The sequence below is a fragment of the Sceloporus occidentalis genome, unplaced genomic scaffold, assembly GCF_023333645.1.
Source record: "Sceloporus occidentalis isolate IW3139 unplaced genomic scaffold, rSceOcc1.0.p SCAF_165, whole genome shotgun sequence".
Lineage (NCBI taxonomy): Eukaryota > Metazoa > Chordata > Lepidosauria > Squamata > Phrynosomatidae > Sceloporus > Sceloporus occidentalis.
Window position 1 is genome coordinate 1923328 of NW_028317145.1, and position 20387 is coordinate 1943714.

A 20387-nucleotide genomic window follows, 5' to 3' on the forward strand; every position below is an offset into this window, starting at 1 on the left:
ACCATTGGGATTGGAGACAACGTGCCTCACGCGGAGCAAACCCCGGGGCTGAATTGGCAGATATAAGAAGAAAGTGCTTTGCTGATGTAGTAGATCAGTAATTAACTCTTTCAGTAACTGCCCCCAGGCTTGGCACTCAGGCAGCAGCAAATTGATCCCACCCAAAAGGCATGATGTAGACGGCCTCACTGCTGGTCTCTCCTTACAGGAAAACTCTAACTACTGGAGCTTCTCTTCAAACAAGCCTCCTAAGATGCCTCATCATGCCGAGATCAACGTGCCCTCCTTACTTTATTGAGTAATAGGTAGAAGTTTATTGTTCATATTGGAGAAGCTGAAGCCAAGTTGAGTCAGGCGGCTGCTCGGGGGGGGGGGGTCTGGGCCAGGGTGGGGCCAGCAGTCACCCCAAAAAATGCCCCAATGTGTAACTGGTGTAATTGGACTGGTGCCTTTATTCTGTAGCAGTCTAGTAGAGTGTAAGCTGACTACAGTGGGGCCCTCTCTTTGTTCTGTAGCAGTCTAATAGAGTGCAAACTGGTTAGAGCGGGGCCCTCTCTTTATTCTGTAGCAGTCTAATAGAGTGTAAGCTTACTAGAGCGGACCCTCTCTTTATTATGTAGCAGTCTAGTTGAGTGTAAGCTGACTACAGTGGGGCCCTCTCTTTGTTCTGTAGCAGTCTAATAGAGTGTAAGCTGACTAGAGCACGGTCCTCTCTTCATTCTGTACCAGTCTAATAGAGTGCATACCTCCCAACATTTCAAAATGTGAAAGACAGACACCTTTTTTTTTATCGCTCTCGCGGAACTTATCAATACAATGTCACTTTACAATGTCACGCTTGCATCGCTACTTAAAACACGCTAAATTTTTGTCAGCACACTCATACATATTAAAAATAAAGAACACATTGAATTCCCATGAGGCTCAGCCAGACATCATGGGAAGTGCAGTTAACAGTAGATGTTAGCTGTGAATTACAATTCCCATGATGCTCAGCCAGCCAGGTGTGGGAGCTGTTAACTACAGTTCACATTAGGCTCAGCCAGACATACTGCTTCCATGCTGGCTGAGCATCATGGTTAGTGCAGTCAACAGTAAAGCTGCAGATGCTAGCTGTTAACTACAATTCATATGATTCTCAGCCAGCCAGGTGTCCACCATAATCCTGAGTATCATTGGAAGAGTAGTCCACAGCAGCAGAGATTTTTTTTATTTTAAAAAAAGGCTAATGTTAGCCTCCCTCCCAGGACCCTTATACACTGCCTTTACACACACCTATACACATACACTGCCCTTACACACACGTCCATACACATACACTGCCCTTACACATACCTCTCCATACACACTGCCTTTACACACACCTGCCCATAAACATACATATACACGTACAGTGCCCTTACACACACCTGCTCATTAACACACATACACATAAACTGTCCTTACACACACACATATGAACATATACTGCCCTTACACACACACATACACGTGCATTGTGCTTACACACACATATACACATACACTGCCCTTACACACGGCTTACAAATACCTATACTGCTCTTACACACACCTGTCCATAAACACCCACAAGCTTACAAACACATACATTCATATACACTGACATTACACCCCTTTCTCCTCATCTCTTACCTCTTCCACCATCCTTCTTCCTTCATTCTGTGGTGGGAGCGAGAGGCCTGTCACTTCAGACCTCACTTTACTGCTTCCTTATCACTACGCGCCGTCTTTTGCTGCAGAGTGCAGGGATGAAGTCATATCCCCGCGCTCTGCATTATTTGCCGCTGAGGAAGCAGTAAAGCGAGTGACAGACCTCGCGCTCCCTAATGTTGAGCCGACTAGAGGGAGATCGTGATCTCCCAACTAGACCTGCAGGCTGCACCTGAGGCGAGAACGGCCTCACCTCACCATGCCTCTGCCCCTGCAAAGCGACAGCGATCGGGTTATGGGGCATGACAGTGTAAGCTGACTAGAGCGGGGCCCTCTCCTTATTCTGTAGCAGTCTAATAGCGTGTAAGCTGACTAGAGCGAGGCCTTCTCTTCATTCTGTAGCAGTCTAATAGAGTGTAAGTTAACGAGACCGGGCCACCTCTTCATTCTGTAGCAGTGTAATAGAGTGTAAATTAACGAGAGCAGGGCACTTTCCTTATTCTGTAGCAGTCAAATAGCGTGTAAGCTGACTAGACCGGGGCCGTTTACTGAAGAGTCCGGGGCTGAGCTGCGTAGGGAGGTCATGTGACTCGACTGTCACGCTCCAAGGACCACGTGATCGGCGCGAACCATTGCCGCAAGGAGCTCCTAAAGCGCGTGCACGGGAGCCGGTGTGTCCTGTTCGTTCGGCTGCTTGGACCTTTACCTTTCTACGTCAGGGGAACGGAGCCCCGCGGGCGCTTACCTACATGCATAACGGGAAAGGCCACTGCTGCCATCGTTACTGCTCCTTCCAGCCTCCGCCGGCAACGGCATGAATCATTCGGAGTGCCGGTCACCCCTCACCCCTGAGAAGAACGGACAGAGCGACTGGGAGCCCGGTGGTTACTGCGGAGAAGAGGACGAAGAAGACGGCGAGCCAGGAGAAGGTATCCGAGGTGGACTCGGAGAGGACCACCATCCCTACCGCCGCCATAGCTACCGCCGCCATCCCCGCCGCCCCTCGCCGCCCTGTAGCCTTGCGCCCATGTCCCCGCCTGGCAAGAAGCACCTGGGCCTTGAGCTGCATCTCAGCGGTCAGGCCTATGACTTTCCGTCCGACCCCGGCCTGGCTGGCTCCCCTTCCGAGGGCGAGGATGGTGAGTTCGAAGGAGGCAGCAGTGGGATGCTGATCCCGGAGAGGAAGCGGACCCGCTCCAGCGGCTCCCGGCACCGCTACGACATCGTGACGGAGCTTGGTCCGGAGGAGGTCCGTTGGTTTTACAAAGAGGACAAGAAGACCTGGAAGCCATTCATCGGATACGACTCACTGCGCATCGAGCTGGCCTATCGCAAGCTGTGGGAGCTCAGCGCCTCCGAGGGGGACCCGGGGCCCCAGGGCGAGTACGGGGACAGCCAAGAGGTGCCCCAGGAGGACGGCGCCGAACTGGATGTGGTGGCTATCGGGGATGTAGTGAAGATCGAGCCGGTGTGTGTCCGCAGTGGGCTGTACGAGGTGGATGTGACCGAGGGGGAGTGTTACCCCGTGTACTGGAACCGTAAGTCACGTTTACTCAATGGGTCATTTCAGGGGCCCTCACTGGGCCAGGTGACACTCCAATGGCAGTGACCCCCTCTCCTGCTGCTGAGACCAATAGGACCCCCAAATGTCCCAATAAATGGCCTTAAGTGATTTATTATTAAGCCCCCACTTAATGTCCGGTGCCTCCCCTCCTCAGATGGACACCTGTGATTACTGCATGCTGGCCCCCTGTGATTACTGCATGCTGGCCCCCTGTGATTACTGCATGCTGGCCCCATCTTATCCGTCTGGTGTCATCTCACCGAGACACCCATCGCCTTCCACCAGTGACATCAGATGTGGAGACCTCCTGTTACTTGCGTGGAGAGCTTTTCTGTGGCTCGTGTGGTATATACAGTACGGCACAAATGGGTAGTTGTGGTTGCAAAGGTTTTGGGCAGAAATATTGCTCACGGTCATTAGTGGTTTTATATTTCTTGTCGCGTTCATTGATGTGTCCGTGACTCAGCGCCAAATAATATTTTTCCTGTTCAAGTGACTTATCTTTTCAGCAGCAGGGGACAGTTTTGTCTCCCAGTGAACCTGTCCATTTTTTTGGGGGGTTTGATTTAGTTACCAGTTAATTTTTTTTTGGAGCTCCACCCCTGCGCCCCGGCAGCTGTCACGTGGTAGCTCTGCCTCCCCCCGGCAGCTGTCACATGGCAGCTCTGCCTCCCCCCGGCAGCTGTCACATGGCAGCTCTGCCTCCCCCCCGGCAGCTGTCACATGGCACCTCTGCCTCCCCCCCCGGCAGCTGTCACATGGCAGCTCTGCCTCCCCCCCGGCAGCTGTCACTTGGCAGCTCCGCCCCCCCCCCCGGCAGCTGTCACTTGGCAGCTCCGCCCCCCCCGGCAGCTGTCACTTGGCAGCTCCGCCCCCCCCCCGGCAGCTGTCACTTGGCAGATCCGCCCCCCCGGCAGCTGTCTCTTGGCAGCTCCGCCCCCCCCCCGCAGCTGTCACTTGGCAGCTCCGCCCCCACGGCAGCTGTCACTTGGCAGCTCCGCCCCCCGGCAGCTGTCACTTGGCAGCTCCGCCCCCCCCGGCAGCTGTCACTTGGCAGCTCCGCCCCCCCCCGGCAGCTGTCACTTGGCAGATCCGCCCCCCCGGCAGCTGTCTCTTGGCAGCTCCGCCCCCCCCCGGCAGCTGTCACTTGGCAGCTCCGCCCCCCCCCGCAGCTGTCACTTGGCAGCTCCGCCCCCCCCCCCCCCCCCCGCAGCTGTCACTTGGCAGCTCCGCCCCCACGGCAGCTGTCACTTGGCAGCTCCGCCCCCCCGGCAGCTGTCACTTGGCAGCTCCGCCCCCCCCGGCAGCTGTCACTTGGCAGCTCCGCCCCCCGGCAGCTGTCACTTGGCAGCTCCGCCCCCCGGCAACTGTCACTTGGCTGCTCCGCCCCCTCCCGGCAGCTGTCACTTGGCTGCTCCGCCCCCCCCCCCCCCCCCCCCCCCCCCCGCAGCTGTCACTTGGCAGCATAGCCCCCTCATAGCTAGCGCTGTAGCTGACTGACGGTAAGTATATCACGTGCACATTTCTATAGAAAATGGGGGAAGGGGAAAAAACGTATGGGGAGATTATGCAGAATTCCCCCAGGGGAAAAAAGGGACTTCTATTCTATTTATGTATAGAAAGAATAACTCCCCTGGATAGCACGCAGTTCAAATGCCGTTTCCTTCGGCATGTCAGCCGGAGCAGGCGTAGTGATACTGTCTGGGTTGTGGGGGGTGTAAGGTTAAGCAGACAAAACAATCGGGATCTCATGGTTTGACTTCTCTGAGCAGAAACTGAGTGAAGCAGCAGATCGGTGCTTCAGAGCGTGTCCTGCTGTTACCGTTTCCTTAGCTGCTTTATTCTCGCTAAGCCTTATCCCCTTCGGCTTTAGATCTTTTGGCTAATGTCAGGCTTTTACATGAGAAATATGTGACCACCTCCTTCCTGTTTCTGTGAAATGAAAATTAAAACAAGTCCAACGTGATGGAGTTCCTTGTGTTACCGTGATTCTACTTCCCAAATATCTACAGTTCTGGCATTTTTTCCTGTTATGCCAGGACTCTGCGTTGCCATCAAAGTGGGTTAAGCTTGTTTCCGGCAAAAGCTAATTGAGACAGGTCAGGTAGCGGAACACAAGAAGGGAGGACCCTGAAAGACACTCGGATCAGATTGCACGCTATCTCTTTGTAGCGCGATACTTACAGCTAAACCAACGATTCCTTTCTCATTATTGCCTCTGTAAAACTAAACTGTACAATAGCATGAAGTAGCAGCCTGTTCTATAGATTTCCATTAATTTCCAAAGTAGAAACACATAACTAGCTTGCCTAGATTACTTTTTATTTAACTGAATTCCGTATTTAAATGTTTGGGGTTTTTTAATGTTTTTCTTTAGTCCAGATGCTGTCGCTAGTAGACGGAGTTTATTCATTTCTAAAAATATAGCGTAGGGACATGAACGCAGCTGGAAATTTCCACCGGCTTATGACCAGGAGAAAAAAAAAAAAAAAAAGAATGTTGCATGTACATCTGATGTGTTTCCTTCTTTTGCAAATCCTTCCAGAGAACGATAAGATCCCAGTAATGCGAGGCCAGTGGTTCATTGATGGCACATGGCAGCCACTCGAGGAGGATGAAAGCAATTTGATTGAACAAGAACATCTGAGCTGTTTTAGGGGTCATCAGTTGCAGGACAATTTTGACATGGAGATTGCAAACCCCATCGACCACAAGGACGGTGAGTTCATTTCCAGCTCCGTTTCTATTTTATTTATTAAACATGTTGTCTGAAAACAGATTTCAATTTGGGGCAGATGTAAGGCATACAGACTGGCTTCATAATATGTAGGTAAAATTAAGGGAAGCGTTGTGCCATATTTTTCAATTTCTGAAGATTTTTGTCCCCCTCTGCCCCCTCTCGTTTGGTGGCGCTGTAGCTTGTGATCAGGCTACGATGCTAGTTGTACTGATGGGTCTTTGGAAGGGTTCAATTTTGAAAGCCGTTTTCAGCATAATTCTTTCTATATATTTATGTGGCCATCCATGTACTAACTATCTTACCAAGTTTCTACGTTTTGAGGAGGCTGCTGGCATATGGAGATCACGGTTTATTATACCTCCAGGTGGATTGAATAGCTAACAATGATCAGATTTGAAGCCATCTAAAATAATTTTATTATTATTATTATTAATATAGAATGCATGCCTTGTGTGTCCTGGTTAACTGTTTCTGAATGATTATCTGAACAAGATCACCTGTGAATTGAAGAGGTCATCTGCTCTTGCAGGTTCCTTTTGGCACCAAGTTTTCAGTAGTCCTCTGGTAATGGTAGGAAAAGACTTTGTCAATCAGGAAAACATCAAGCTGTTTCCAGATGTCATAATTGAACAGTTGGTAGCTGTTTGCGGAACTTGTGCTCCTCTGTTATTCTTCATGCTTGCAATGCTGAATGTAGTCTCCCTTATTGGCATTGCTCCCCAAACTCCTTCTGGTGCAGATCCTTCTCTGGTTTGCCTTCAGAAGGTGCCGATCACCAGTAGCCAAATTGATTGCTTTTGTGCCAAGAGATCCATGTGTGCGTCTGACCTCTCACCTTCACATTGGGGGTTATGTACAGAAAAGGATTGTGGTTTAAAAAACAGCCCTCCAAAAATCTTAGCAGCCAGTAGGATGTTCCCGATGATTGGAGCTCTCCATATCGCCAAGATCGCCCGATACACATAACCCACAATGTGGCATAAAGTAATCATCTCTTGTATATGATCATTACGTACATGTCTAATGTCTATTATATATAGCTCTGGTTTATTGCATTCATGTCGCCTTCATTTTCGATCTTGTGTTTCGAAGCCCAAGCAGTACTTGCGCCTTAAGTGTATTGACTGCCAGGAAGCCCTTCAGCCACCGAATAACACTTCACGTCTCCACTCTCTGCATTATTCTCTGGGTAACAATTAAAAAAGGAGCTCTGAGATTGGCTGACTGGTTTGAGCCCTGGCATCAGCATGAGCAATCTGTGGCATGGATCAAAGCAGATTTATTTCTCTTCCAAATCACAGTATGAGAGCCGGATGATTTTAAATGTAGGCTTGAGTTAAAGTAATGGAATAATCCCGTGTGCCCCTAACGTCGGTGTGCTCATCACCCCCTAGTGCTTGTTTAATAAGGAAGAAATGTGTGTGCCAGCCCGTTGCTTACATTCTAAGACACGATTAAAATGTTCAGAGGCAAAATAAAGTAACTGTCTTCACTTTGTTAGTTACCTACCAACTCCCTCCCTTCTCCCTCCCTTTCCTGTTCAAATGGAGTGGATATAAGGAGAGCGCAGAGGGCCCATGTGCTAAAAGAAAGCGTTGCGAAGGTACAGTAACCGCCGGCTTCATCTCATTCTAGAGTTTATTGGCTTTTAGATGCTCTCCTCCTTGGTTCACAAACTTCTAGACTCGTCTAGCTCTTCCAGTCGCTTTGCTAGCCGTAGCCTCTTACACCAATATAGACCGGGTTTCACCATTATACTAACATAAAACTGATAGAGGGTTAGCCTATAAAACCTACTCTGCTGTTTGGAATTTACAAACTACCGTCCTACAGTCCAAGGAGCCCGTTCTAAAGTGAATGTGTAACGGTGTATGTGTATCTTATTTCAAACGACCCTGGAATTCTTGGAGATAAATGTGGCTTCATGTTCCACATTTGACCGTTGCCTCCAGTACTGTGCCGTAAAATAACAAATGCCCCCCGAAAGCTGTGAAATTTATTTAATAAATATCTTTCATTTTGTATCTCCCATCAGCAAACTGAAGAGGTATAGAGCTTGCTTTGATTTGATTTTTCTTTTAAAAATTCTGTATATTATTTCCTATGACTGAACTTTATTTACTTTTTTTTTTCCTTTCTCCAGCTATTCATAGTTTGAAGTTAAGTCGCAACCACGTGGATTGGCACAGCGTGGAAGAGGTTTATCTGTATAGCGACGCAACGACTTCCAAGATCGCACGGACTGTTACTCAGAAGCTAGGTTTTTCTAAAGGTGGGTGTTTTTCGTCTTGCGATTATTTGTGGGATGATTAAAGCGTGACTTGGCGTAACACACAAATGCTTTTTTGTAACCTATGGCATAGCATGATTGTACGTCGTACGTCCTCTATTGTACCAGAAATACAAAATGGGGGGCTTTCTTGCATTGTTGCACAGCGCTCTTATGGTCAGAAGCTTAATTCTCTGAAGGATATATCCTTATATCTTGTTATCTGCTTAAGTTCCCTGAAGACTATTGTAGGCATGTCTGAGAAAGAAATTGAACACGTCAAGCTGCGGCGTCACACTTAAAACCTATGGAAGAAGTAAAAGGCAATCCTTTTGCATGACACTGTATTAGATGTTCTCTCCAAGCTGTAGACCTGCATCTAATGGAGCAATACAACGCATGCACACTTTAATGCTACTCAGCTCCTTATAGAGATAGATAACAGCTTCATTATAGAAAACACTGTCTAGAACATCAGTGACTTTAATTGAATGTCACCAACTTACTATGTGAGTTGAAGAAACCAGCTGATGATGACAGTGAAGATCTGTACATTCACCCTCTCTCCGGCTTGTAGGTGTTGTACTTACATGGGTTTGCCAATTTTGTGAATCTATATGTTTTAGCCACTGTATGTTAGCAGCTAATGGCCATAAGGGATCAACCAGTAATCCTTCTGCCGTATTTTATGCTAAATGGAACCTTTTTCATCTTTCACTTGGATAAGGAGTGAGTATTACACTGTTTACATTAGAAAACCAACCAAGCTGCCTTTCCATGCCTCCCGTGTCTCTTCGGTAGCTGCCGTGGAGAGAAGCATAGCACAATGCAAAAATGTTTTTATTAGAAGAATATGTTTTCTGTAGGATGTTATAGGCATTTTCCTGGTACAGTTAAAAAAAAACAAACAAACAAAAAAAAAACAAAACCCAGACTCTATTGCCATCATTGCATGGCTTATTTTAGATTTTTCTTCCATTGTTGAAGACCGCATTGCTTCAGCGCTCATCTTCTATGGACCACTGTCACAAGACAACAAGGAGTTTTGAGGATGGCTATTACATGTTAATAACCTCCCTACATGCCCCTTCTCTGTAATGTGTAAGTGATATCAGTCCATGCAGCAGTCATGGTGGTCTGCATATCTCCAAGGCATAGATCGCTCTATATTTGTTCTTAAAGCCTGCCCTAGTTGCTTAACCTTCTAGTATTCAGGAAGCGTTAAGGTGTAATGATGGTTGATGTAACATGCATTCGCTTTACTTTTCTGTTCTGTAGCTTCAAGTAGCGGAACCCGGCTTCATAGAGGTTATGTTGAAGAAGCTACTTATGAAGACAAACCTGTGGAGACGACTCATATTGTGTTTGTTGTGCATGGAATTGGACAGAAAATGGACCAAGGAAGAATCATCAAAAATACTGCCATGTAAGCGTGTGTATATGTGCGCGTGTATACACGTCTGTGGATACGTAGCCCTCAGCAGCTGCACCTCTATCTATTTCTGCAAAAGATGTAGATTGTAGGTCTTCGGAATACTAGTGATCTTTGGAATTTATGTAGAGGGTGTTTGATGCCCACACTGTGGAGCGTGATGCTGCAAACAGCACAATGACTGTATTCTCTTTTATTGTGTTATAATGACACTGTGGGCAAGAGTTATCAAACATGCATTATTTAACCCTTTAAGTTTATAAGAAGGCAGAACAACAGTTTGCAAAGGCATGCATTGAAAAGATTAAGAATAAGCTTCAGATTTACCCAGAGAAAAGCAATAAAATACACCAAAAGCTTTCTGTAAATCACTTGAGTACCTGCCATCTGTAAATACTCTGGCTGCGGTACTTGGACTGTATGAATAGCTGTTGAGAGAAGTGCAATTCTCCGGCAAACGTTCCCTTTTAGTGATCAAACCTCATGGTGCGTTGCGTGGAGTGTCCGATGTTGTGTAATGGTTCTAATGTATCTTCCAGGATGAGAGAGACTGCAAGAAAAATTGAAGAAAAGCACTTTTCCAACGTTGCGACAGAACATGTAGAGTTCCTTCCTGTGGAGTGGAGATCGAAGCTTGCCCTAGATGGAGGTAAATCTCTTTCACACGCATATCTAGCCTGCATAGGGCTAGATAAAGAACCAAAATGTATTAAAAAAAAAAAAAAAGTTTCTCTTAATTAATGTAGACCGTATCAGCTCTGGTTTTAAGTTTAATAAAGTTGAACTCCCACATTGTTGGTATTAGATCTTTCATTTACAACATTAAAGTAGATGTGGTTGCTCTCCCATCCTCAGAGCTGCTCCTGTGGACATAACAGGTGCCATGCAAATATAATATAATATTTACAGATACTTTACAGAGTTCCTTACGTGTCTTGTTCAAGATTCCATCAGTCTTTGTGTAATTCTTCACAAATAATTTGCACTTTTTTTCAAATATATATGCTGTCAAATACGATATTATCTGTTTAGGTTGAAGATGTTAGCATTATTGTTCTTATACGGTGTAAAATGGAAACTCTGTAAATCCGATTTTTGTTCATTATGTTTTATGTCTTTTTTCCTAGACACTGTGGATTCTATTACCCCAGACAAGGTTCGCGGTATAAGGGACATGTTGAACAGCAGTGCAATGGACATAATGTACTATACAAGTCCTCTGTACAGAGATGAAGTAAGTGAGATTTCATTTGAAGAATAATGTGATGTGCCAAAAACACAGATGGAAAGAATGCAGTAAGCCTTGCACCTGCTTTAGTTTATATCTCTCACTATGGCAGACGGGTTCGATGCCTTTTCAGATTGGAACCGATGTTTGTGTTTAATGGAACGCCCGAGTTAATTTAGTGCGGTGACATTTTGGCAGTAAGTTCCTTGACAAATCTCTGAATATCTGTTTTTGGGTAGAAACTTTCCTTATGTGGACCATGAGCTGTTTTTATTGTGTCTGGTTCTCATCCAGGCTTGCTGTATCAATGGCAGCTTTACTTTTATATATTGAACTATGGCTCATGGATGGCAAAGTAATTAAACCCGTGTTTTGGACTGAATTCAGCTATAGGATTAGCAGTATGTGTCACTTTTCTTTATTTTAATATCTCATAGTTTTTATACAATAATAAACCTATGCCTTGTGTTCCAGATTTTTTTATTTTTTTTAAAAAGAAGAAATATATATGTATTAGAAACCACCCTTGTTTTCAGGGTTCTCTTGATTATTCCTCACTATAAAAATAATCTTCCCATTTTTTTATTTATTTTAAATTTTTTGTCACGGCCTCCATTCGGTAAAAGCTGACAGTGATAATTCCACCAAAGTCGGAAACCATAAAATGCCGTAGTGGTTGAGACCTTCGGTGGTTCCTAGTTTCAAAGACTGTTACGTACTCTTTTTGGCTCAATCTCCAAACATTGCTCTCTGCTCTATTCCTAACTAAATAATTTATATGTTACACGGCCCTCTCAAAAGACTGCTGGGGATACTGATACTCTTCAATAAGATACTACATTGTGTCTGTCCAACTAACAGAACACCTGATCAGATATCTCTGGCAAGCTTTCCTTGGTCCGTTGGTTTTATTGAAACAAATGTCTAGTGTTAAAATGTATTTTTAGTTATTGTGGTTGGTTCTGACATTTCAAATAAAAAGCCTTATATAAGATCTAATTGTGCATATATATGTGTTTTTAGGGATAACAAAAAAGCATTATTTTTACCTATTTTTATTTGCCTAGAACTCTTTGCACCTTTTTTATTGTTTTTATTTTTTGCCCAGGGCCTAAGCCTTCCACGGAGGCTCGTAGCCGCTGGCCCTGGTGTCTAACTAAGGTGCGCAGAGGGGGAAGCAAAGCAGACGGAGGTAGGGGAAGGGAAAACTAAAGCATGCTATGGTAGAGAGGGACGCTGAGACGCTGGGTAGAAGAGACCCTTAATGACCCGGACTGTTTTACTCCTACGGGAGCTGAGCAATTTTCATGTTTTTCCTGTCTTCTTCCAACCATGCTTTCCCTCCTCATTTTGCGTTCCCAAACAAATTCAATATATTTTTTTTTCCATGACAAGTAGGGCTTCAGTTTGAAAAGCATATTTTTACGTAATAACACAAATATTTTGAAATAAAAAAAATATATATTTCATGTTTCTACAGAGTGGGGCATTGTCAATGCCCCATGTCTAATTCTTTCATTTTTTTATTTTTATTTAATTTTTTTGAAAAGGGGAAAAACGTAGTCTTTGTCTTAATTGGACCACCCTCACTGCAGATCATCGCATGATCGAGTAATTGGCAAGGGCTTACCCGGGGCCACATTAATGCTAAAGATTTAGCACTGAAATATTAGACCTTCTGAAGTGCCGTCTTTATTGCAGGCCGGTATCAGGGGCCGTTATGGTTAATACCTTTGCCATCCTGTCCCTGTCCCAATCTGTTTCATGCCGTCTGGGTTCCTGCTGGTTCTGTGCGTTAACCTAAACCTACTGACCAGGAGTCGGCTCCTGTCAGTTCAAGTTCCTCTAAGTTTGATTTGGGGAGGAAATGTTAGGTACGTCTGTGTCTTTATCACGTCGGGCAGACGTGCCGGCAGCGGAGGTTGTTTACGCACGCATCGCCGCAGCCAGTGAACGTCTGCACGATGCGCTTAGACAATCTCCCGTGCCGGCACTCCCTCCGTGGAAAGTGCTGGCAGGGGAGGCTGTCTGAGCGTATCAGAGAGTAGGATACGGGTCCCCTGAACCGCTGCGGGGGATCTGTATCCTAACCCTGCTGCCTGCATGTCCCGGGCATCGGGCGATACGAATTGCGCATTCCTGCGCTAAGCCCCGAATCTTTATATGCCTTATTTGCCCGAATGTAGGCCGCCCTTTTTCCCCCCACTTTAAGTCTTTAAACTGATGTCCGGCTAGGAAAGGAGCCTGTGCTGCCCACTGAATTTACTGCCGGTAAATCACACGGGAGATCTTCTATCACATACAGAATAAAACACCCTGAGGGAGCTCCTTTACATCGCAAAGAAGAAAGCAGCTCGCTCTTAGAAGCAGGGAGTAGCGGTATAAGCGAGAAATGTAAGGCATTATATTTTCTTCAGGTCAAACCCTATTTCCTTTACATAATCTAGATCCAAAGCAAGCAGGGTCCAACTTACGTCATGCCTCGATGTGTCTGAATTTGTCATTACCCATATTTTGTAAATCCCTGTGAATTGTTGACAGTGTTGGAAATGTATTTTGACTTTTACCTGCGAGCAGTGTTTCTCCATGAATACGGCTGCCGTATCTAGATGACTCTCGCTGCAGGCTGGTATATAAATCGGTGCTTGATATATTCCTCATGTATAATAACAGTGTGTAAAGTAATGACGCCGGCGAGGAATGGTTTTCCTGTCTATTTCCGATTCGTGACGTTCTGTTATCTGCTCCAACCACAGCTGGTGAAAGGCCTTCAGCTGGAGTTGAATCGTCTCTACAGCCTCTTCTGCTCTCGGAATCCGGAGTTTGAAGAGAGGGGTGGAAAAGTCTCTATTGTGTCCCATTCTTTGGGCTGCGTCATTACCTACGATATCATGACTGGCTGGAACCCCGTGCGTCTCTACGAACAACTGGATCAACATGAAGATGAAGACCCTGAGGAACAATGGATAAGTTATGAAGAGCAACATCTTCTTCGAGAGCTTTTGCTGACCAAACAGCGGTAGGTCCTGAGATGATCACGCTCACTGTGCCATTACTGTATGAAATGGTATTATGTAAAATCGTCATTCTTTTCTAGCAGTTGGGTTAGAATAGGAGTGGAAGGATTGCAACCCTGCAGATTGTTTCACATATTTGCATTTGCAGGGCAAGGAGGCTTCAGAGACTTGACTTGAACCCCTTAATACCGAAGCACTACAATAATATTTCCATTCCTACTATCTGTTCCTGGAATACAACAAACCCTGATGATGATGATGATGATTGTTGTGAAATATATATGCATCGGCACATTTATTAAAAAAACCATCTGTATCAGTCTATTACTATATATATATTACTATATAAGCTCCATAATGTATTGTAAAGCGTATATCTGTCTCCCGCTGTAGGTTAAAGGAGCTGGAGGACAGGTTACATGGCCTCAAGACAACATTGTCTAACACCCCTGCCTTAAAATTTAAGGTAGGTTGATGAATTAATTTGTGTCCAGCAGCTAAAAGAAAGTTTATTGAAATGTTCTACTGTACATCTTTTTCCAGAATTGGGGTTGTTCTCTAATCTTTGGTTTTTGATGCTTCCTTAAATTCATTTGTGGTTCAGAAGCTTTGTCAGCTTAACCCACACGAGAGCACAACATTGTCTGCAATTATTATAATGGGGAGTTTCCATCTTACCTGCTGGGTATAGTTCATTCCACCTTCTAGACGGTACATGTTCTCCTTGTCTTGGGGCAACAACAATTTCATAGCAGGTTATCCAATTGAAAATACATATAATCCAGTTAGTAAAACAGGTTGTTATATTAACACAACATCATTAATGTGTTATTTATCTGTTTAAAAATCAAAAGTGCTCAGATGACCCCGTCAAGTATCCTAATTATGCCATTCTTTTTGATAAATCTGGACCTATAATGGCATGGCCCAGGAAATCTGAAGAAGAGAGAGATGGTTTCCAAGCATCTGACTTGTTACCTGACAACGTTGATTAATCTTTTTTTAGTAAAATAGTTTTATGCTGTGACTTTATCACTAGATAGAGGGCCTTGTAATCCCATGTAGAAGCGCTGACCATTTATTGTTCCTTTTAGGTTGAGAATTTCTTCTGTGTGGGATCGCCCCTCGCAGTCTTTTTGGCTCTGCGTGGCATCCGTCCTGGAAACAGTGGAAGTCAGGATCACATTCTGCCTAAAACTATTTGTAACCGCTTGTTTAATATTTTCCATCCTGCAGATCCAGTGGTGAGTGTTCTCTTTCTTACATCCATTTCCACTGATAACCTGAATTCGATTTTTAGAGATTGTTTTAAGGCTCCATAAACGTACTTCTTCTACATGCTATGTGTTGACATTGTGCAGTTGCCACAGATCTTTATCATTTACTACGAGTTTTCTGAAAAATCCAACAGCCAATGAAAAATAACTGGGTTCTGCCAGAAAAGCCAAAGTTACGTTAAAAGTTTTTCTTGAAGCACAACATCCTAGGAAGAATTTTAAAGTACTTAACAGAATAAATGAAGTGGGCGTGGGGGTTATCTGTGGCTTCTAATTGTAATGATCTTACTTTTCTGGTACTTTTCTAATGAATGTTTTCTCTTGTCGCAAACAGTAACATAGTGGAGGGGACGTACAAGCAGCCCGGTCCTTCATGAACCTCTTCCTTTATAGGCTTTTCTTTGGTATTCTTCTTTATCAATAATATTGGGGTAATAGAGTGGAACCATAATGTTTGTGAGGGCTGCTCCTGCTCCTTTTTATGCAAGCAGAGGCGCCATTGCTTGAATTATCATCTCTTTGACGCTTCTGGACTGCAGGTTTTTTTTAGAAACCCTTTCTGTATCCAGGATCGTTACTTGCATCACCAAGCAGTCCCATATTTTGACAACCAAGGGGTTCCTCAAATCTTTATATATTGCATCCTAAAGTTCTGATTAACTACTAACTTTGTCTTCTGATGTTGTGGGATTTCCTGAGGGTTTGTTCCTAAGAGACATGTTATTAAGGTCCTACAACTAATACACTAACTGTATGGACACCTTTAAAGGTTTAGCGATGCTTGACTGTGATGCACTTTCTTTCTTCGTTTCTTTAAAGAATGCTAAAGTCACTGTTTGTATTGTCGTTTACAGGCCTATAGACTTGAACCCTTAATACTGAAGCACTACAACAATATTTCACCTGTCCAGATCCATTTCTGGAACACAACAAACCCTGTACCCTACAAGCATATGAAACCATGCTTTATCAACCCATCCAAAGAAACTACCTCAATTTCCGATACCGAAAGCATACCGAGCCCAAGCACTTCACCGGTTCTGCCTCGGCGACACTATGGAGAGTCCATAACCAATATAGGCAAAGCAAGTATATTAGGTAAACATGCTGCGGATAGGACTGCATATTCTGCTAAGCAATGTATAAATATGTGTGTGTGAGCATATATTGAACATTTCTGTGTATTGTAACTGCATTTTGATGATCTCTCAGCAGGATGCGTTCAGTTTTCTGAGACATTTTTGGGAATTCTGACACTCCGCCGAAAACGTAGACATTGGGGTCCCTTCGCTAAAGAGGGAGTTTGTAGGAGAGTTGGACATTTCAACTTCCTGATATCTCTATGCACTTCCTAGGGTAAACCCCAATGAGCTTATCCTGTAAGAAGGGCTCAGCTGGCCTCGTATAATGTATAGGTAATCCGGGAGATTTCTTAACTCCGCTCACTGAATTACCCATCCATTCTGCAGGGCCAGCTCATCCCTTCCTGCAGGATAAAATCACTGGGTTTTATCCTGGATAATACATAATGATATCGCCTGCAAAATCCCTTTTTAGTGAGTAGTGCGATACATAGAGATGCGCAAGTGTGAGGCATACATACATATAGATATTAAACGGGTCGGTGCACCGACAGACTGTTTGCTGCAAAATGAATCAGAATTCCAATGTCAGCTGAACTTGGGAGAGATCAGTAGGCTCCCAGCTAACATGACACAAACGCCACTAAGGAGGCAGACCTATAGTGGATCGATTACTTGCACTGATTTGGGTGATGAAGGGTAACACGCCATTACACCATATTAGCATACACCATATTAGCAACCTGGCTCTGCTTTGCATAAAAAAAAAATAGAATAGCGTGTAATTCCATGACACGCACATGCTAAGGTGACCGACTCTGCTTTCACCTGTTTCATTTATTATAAAATTGTATTTCTGAGAAAATGCAAGCAAGGAATTAGGTTCCCAAGCAAAAGTAAATATATGTTTGCATGGACAGCATATATCCGCTTGTGGTTTGCATGTTAGTGCTATGGTAGCAAAAACAAGTATTGTACAAGTCATCAATTATGTGAAACATTTTGCAAAAAAAAAAAAAGTTCTCCAAATATTCCCTATTTAAAGATAGACTATTGTTCCTAATTACCCCCCAATGTTTCTTTCAACACTCAGACACATTTTGTCCCCCTATGTAAGTATTTTCAAATTGCGCTGATGCCTCAAATGTTTGAAACGGCCGCTCCTCTCTCTGATGCAAATAGCTTTTATAGAGGATGTTGGTTTCTACTGCTAGAGGCTCGTGAACTAAACCATGCACAAAGAGCAACGGAAGCGTTACAAGTTCAGACAGTAAGATTCTGATGAAACGTTCGCCGAGGGATCACGGGAACTTCATGTGACTTGTCCTGACTGCGTCAGATCTGGAAAGGAAAATATCTGAATAACATAAAGCAGAACAATAAAAATAAAAACGTGCAATGGAAGGTTTCTTAGGACTCCGGGCAATAATTGTTTTATTTCAGATCCCCTTTGAGGGAGGTTTGCATGTGTGTGATGTACGGCTATCAGTACTCTATTGTTATTAACGTGGTTTGCTAGTGTTCAGAGGCGTTTCTTGCCCACTAGGCGGCAGCCATGACAGCATTTCTTTTTCCCTCTTTTTTGCAGGTGCTGCAAGCATCGGAAAGGGTCTCGGGGGGATGCTGTTCTCGAGGTTTGCACGTTCTAGTGCAACCCCTCAAGGTTATGACGTAAAAGATTCCGCAGAGGGGGAAGACAAAAAATCAGTCTTAAGTCAGAACTCGACTGGATCGCAGACCATCCCACACAGCATATCGGGCTCCCTGGACTCCACATGTTAGTCTCTTACGTGATTTCTTGTCATTTCTTCATTGATTAGAATGTAATGGGTTTTTCCCACAAAATATTTACACCATATCTGTTTTTCATCCCCTAAAGGAATTTTCAGCAGTATCGGGACATTGGTTTATTTCGTAAATAGTTTATCTTTGAACAACGCCTGTAGGGCATTACTTTTATATATTAGGTGGTGGTCAGAGGAGGGCTGGCAAGGGGTGCATTTGCCCCTGGGCTGCTTTGCTTTGAGGATTTTAGGCCATTGCCACAAGCTTGTTTCCCTTTTTATGTTTGGGGTCAGGGTGCCAAGAGTTAAAAGAACTTTAGGCAACATCTGAACCTCGACTTGGGCTATTTCATTGGTTTTCTCTGAAAACTAGTTAGAGGCACACTATCCTATGTTGTATGATAGCTGAGAGGTCCCTTTAAATTTAGGTGGGCCTCCCTTGCGTGGAGGGATTGTGCCGGATCCTTCCGTGTGCATTTGCCGGCCCTCCCAGCTGTTTACCGTGTAGGAGATGTGTTGGTCATATATATATATATATATACGATATACTTAATGGCTCCGTAAGATCTCGCCGGGGTAGGAGATTTCTAACGCTACAAAGGACTTAGATGTGCTTTCTTCTGTAGCAGAGCCGTCTCGGGCAGTAAACTGTCCTTTTATCGTGCATGGAGCGAGCGCATTGTTTTGGGGAATGCTATATGACTAAGGCATTTGTCGCCTGCACACACAGTTTGCGAGTCCTCTTCTGGTGTTTATAAGAGATCTTCTTATTTTTGTCCACAGTTTAATGGTGATGAGACCTTATGCTGACCAGTGGAGAAACTTCTGCCATATGTATAATGTTACATGTCTTCTAAACAGTTCCTATGCCTGGCAAACACATTAAAACATTACATTTAGGATCCGTCTAAATATATTATGATAGGTTTCATAGTCATTCCACACAAAAAAAAATAATTAAATACATTTATGTCTGTAGCACTTTCTATTATTGGATCATTTATAGGTCATTTTATCATGTCCTGTTTTTCAGTTCACATAACGGCATCTATGAATACAACCGTAGTTTTAAAAAAAATGTATCTTCTAGAAAGCTCACCTTTATATAAAATGTGTTACTTCAGACTGATTTAATCTACATTGACGCAGTGTGTATTTTCCGTTGTCGTATGCAGGCCAACGTCCTGTATTACTTTTAGGTTACTTTATAAAAACTCTTAAGCCCGTTCATGTAATGTAACGTTCCTGCTAATACCACGTCCGATAACTGCTTGCTAACTGCTTTCACACAGCATCACCCCATTGTTATTTTCGGCCTGTTCCTGTAGGAAAGGAAATGATCTCAACATCTGGACTCAAACCAGTATTGTCTGTTTATTAAGATGCTCTTCTGAAATGCAAGTCATTTTTTTGGTTTAGGAGGGAATATTGCTTTGCTTTATTTTCTCTTTTACTAAAACCCGTATCTCTAGCCGTCCTACTGAAACTTGTTCTACTGTAGCGTAGCAGCTGTGTCCTTTCCGTATTCCCCGGAAAAAAACTGTGCGGCCGCTGGTGGTAGAAGGGAAATGTCATAGAGGTACAATGTACTTCTCCTGGACCACTGTCTGCTTCAGTGAGGCTCATCACTCTGAGCCGCTGAGTGATCCTGGAAGGTTAAGTTACCTTATTACAGTTGTAGGTTTACCTTGGTGATCACTGTCAGAATGTGATCTCTCGCCACTCCATACAACTTACGTTACCCTCTACAGCCTTTCATACAATCTGTGTATAAATCTGTAAAATCAACTTTTCTCATAATTCATTCCATTTTTTTATTATTATTATTATTTCAGTGGAGTTGGAGCACAGGATTGATTTCGAACTGCGAGAAGGTCTTGTGGAAAGTCGATACTGGTCCGCCATGACTTCACATACCGCGTATTGGTCCTCAATGGACGTGGCGTTATTCCTTCTGACTTTTCTGTATAGGGAAGGCCAAGAGGAGGACGAAGAAAAACAAGACGTGGAAGCACTTTAGTGTTTTCTTTAGTTGCAGAAACTGGATATTTCACCCTGTTAGTAAAATGCAGACTGTTTGAGGCACGAAGGTCTTGGTTCATGCATGTTTGAATGTTGTTTTGTTTCTAGAGCGCAGCATAACTTAATCAAAATTACCTTTTCCCTAACTAACATTTTTACAGTTTTAGTTACAAATTATTTTACATGGAATATACCGCAATCCACATAACACATTAAGTAACTCCCCGGTGCATCTAGATGCGTGTGTGTGTGTATTTAGGAATGTGTCTAATCCCGTTAACATCTCTTTACGTTATTTGTG

At 44.1% G+C, this 20387-nt stretch overlaps 1 protein-coding gene across 1 annotated transcript; it reads left to right on the forward strand.

Annotated features, from left to right (window-relative positions):
* Nucleotides 1-2485: 2485 nt before the first annotated feature.
* On the forward strand, nt 2486-20084 carry LOC149279477 (phospholipase DDHD1-like). The gene is made up of 12 exons (XM_089501162.1): nt 2486-3209; nt 5781-5954; nt 8119-8247; nt 9523-9670; nt 10216-10325; nt 10804-10910; nt 13661-13923; nt 14315-14387; nt 15016-15165; nt 16053-16296; nt 17869-18057; nt 19900-20084. The coding sequence occupies exons 1-12, from the start codon at nt 2486-2488 to the stop codon at nt 20082-20084; spliced, it is 2496 nt and encodes an 831-aa protein (XP_089357288.1).
* Nucleotides 20085-20387: the final 303 nt, after the last annotated feature.

Coding starts and splice junctions, on each gene's coding strand:
- LOC149279477 (XM_089501162.1), top strand. CDS start 2,486: ATGAATCATTCGGAGTGCCGGTCACCCCTCACCCCTGAGAAGAACGGA. Junction 10,911..13,660: donor GTCCTCTGTACAGAGATGAA/GTAAGTGAGATT, acceptor CTCCAACCACAG/CTGGTGAAAGGCCTTCAGCT. Junction 13,924..14,314: donor CTTTTGCTGACCAAACAGCG/GTAGGTCCTGAG, acceptor CTCCCGCTGTAG/GTTAAAGGAGCTGGAGGACA.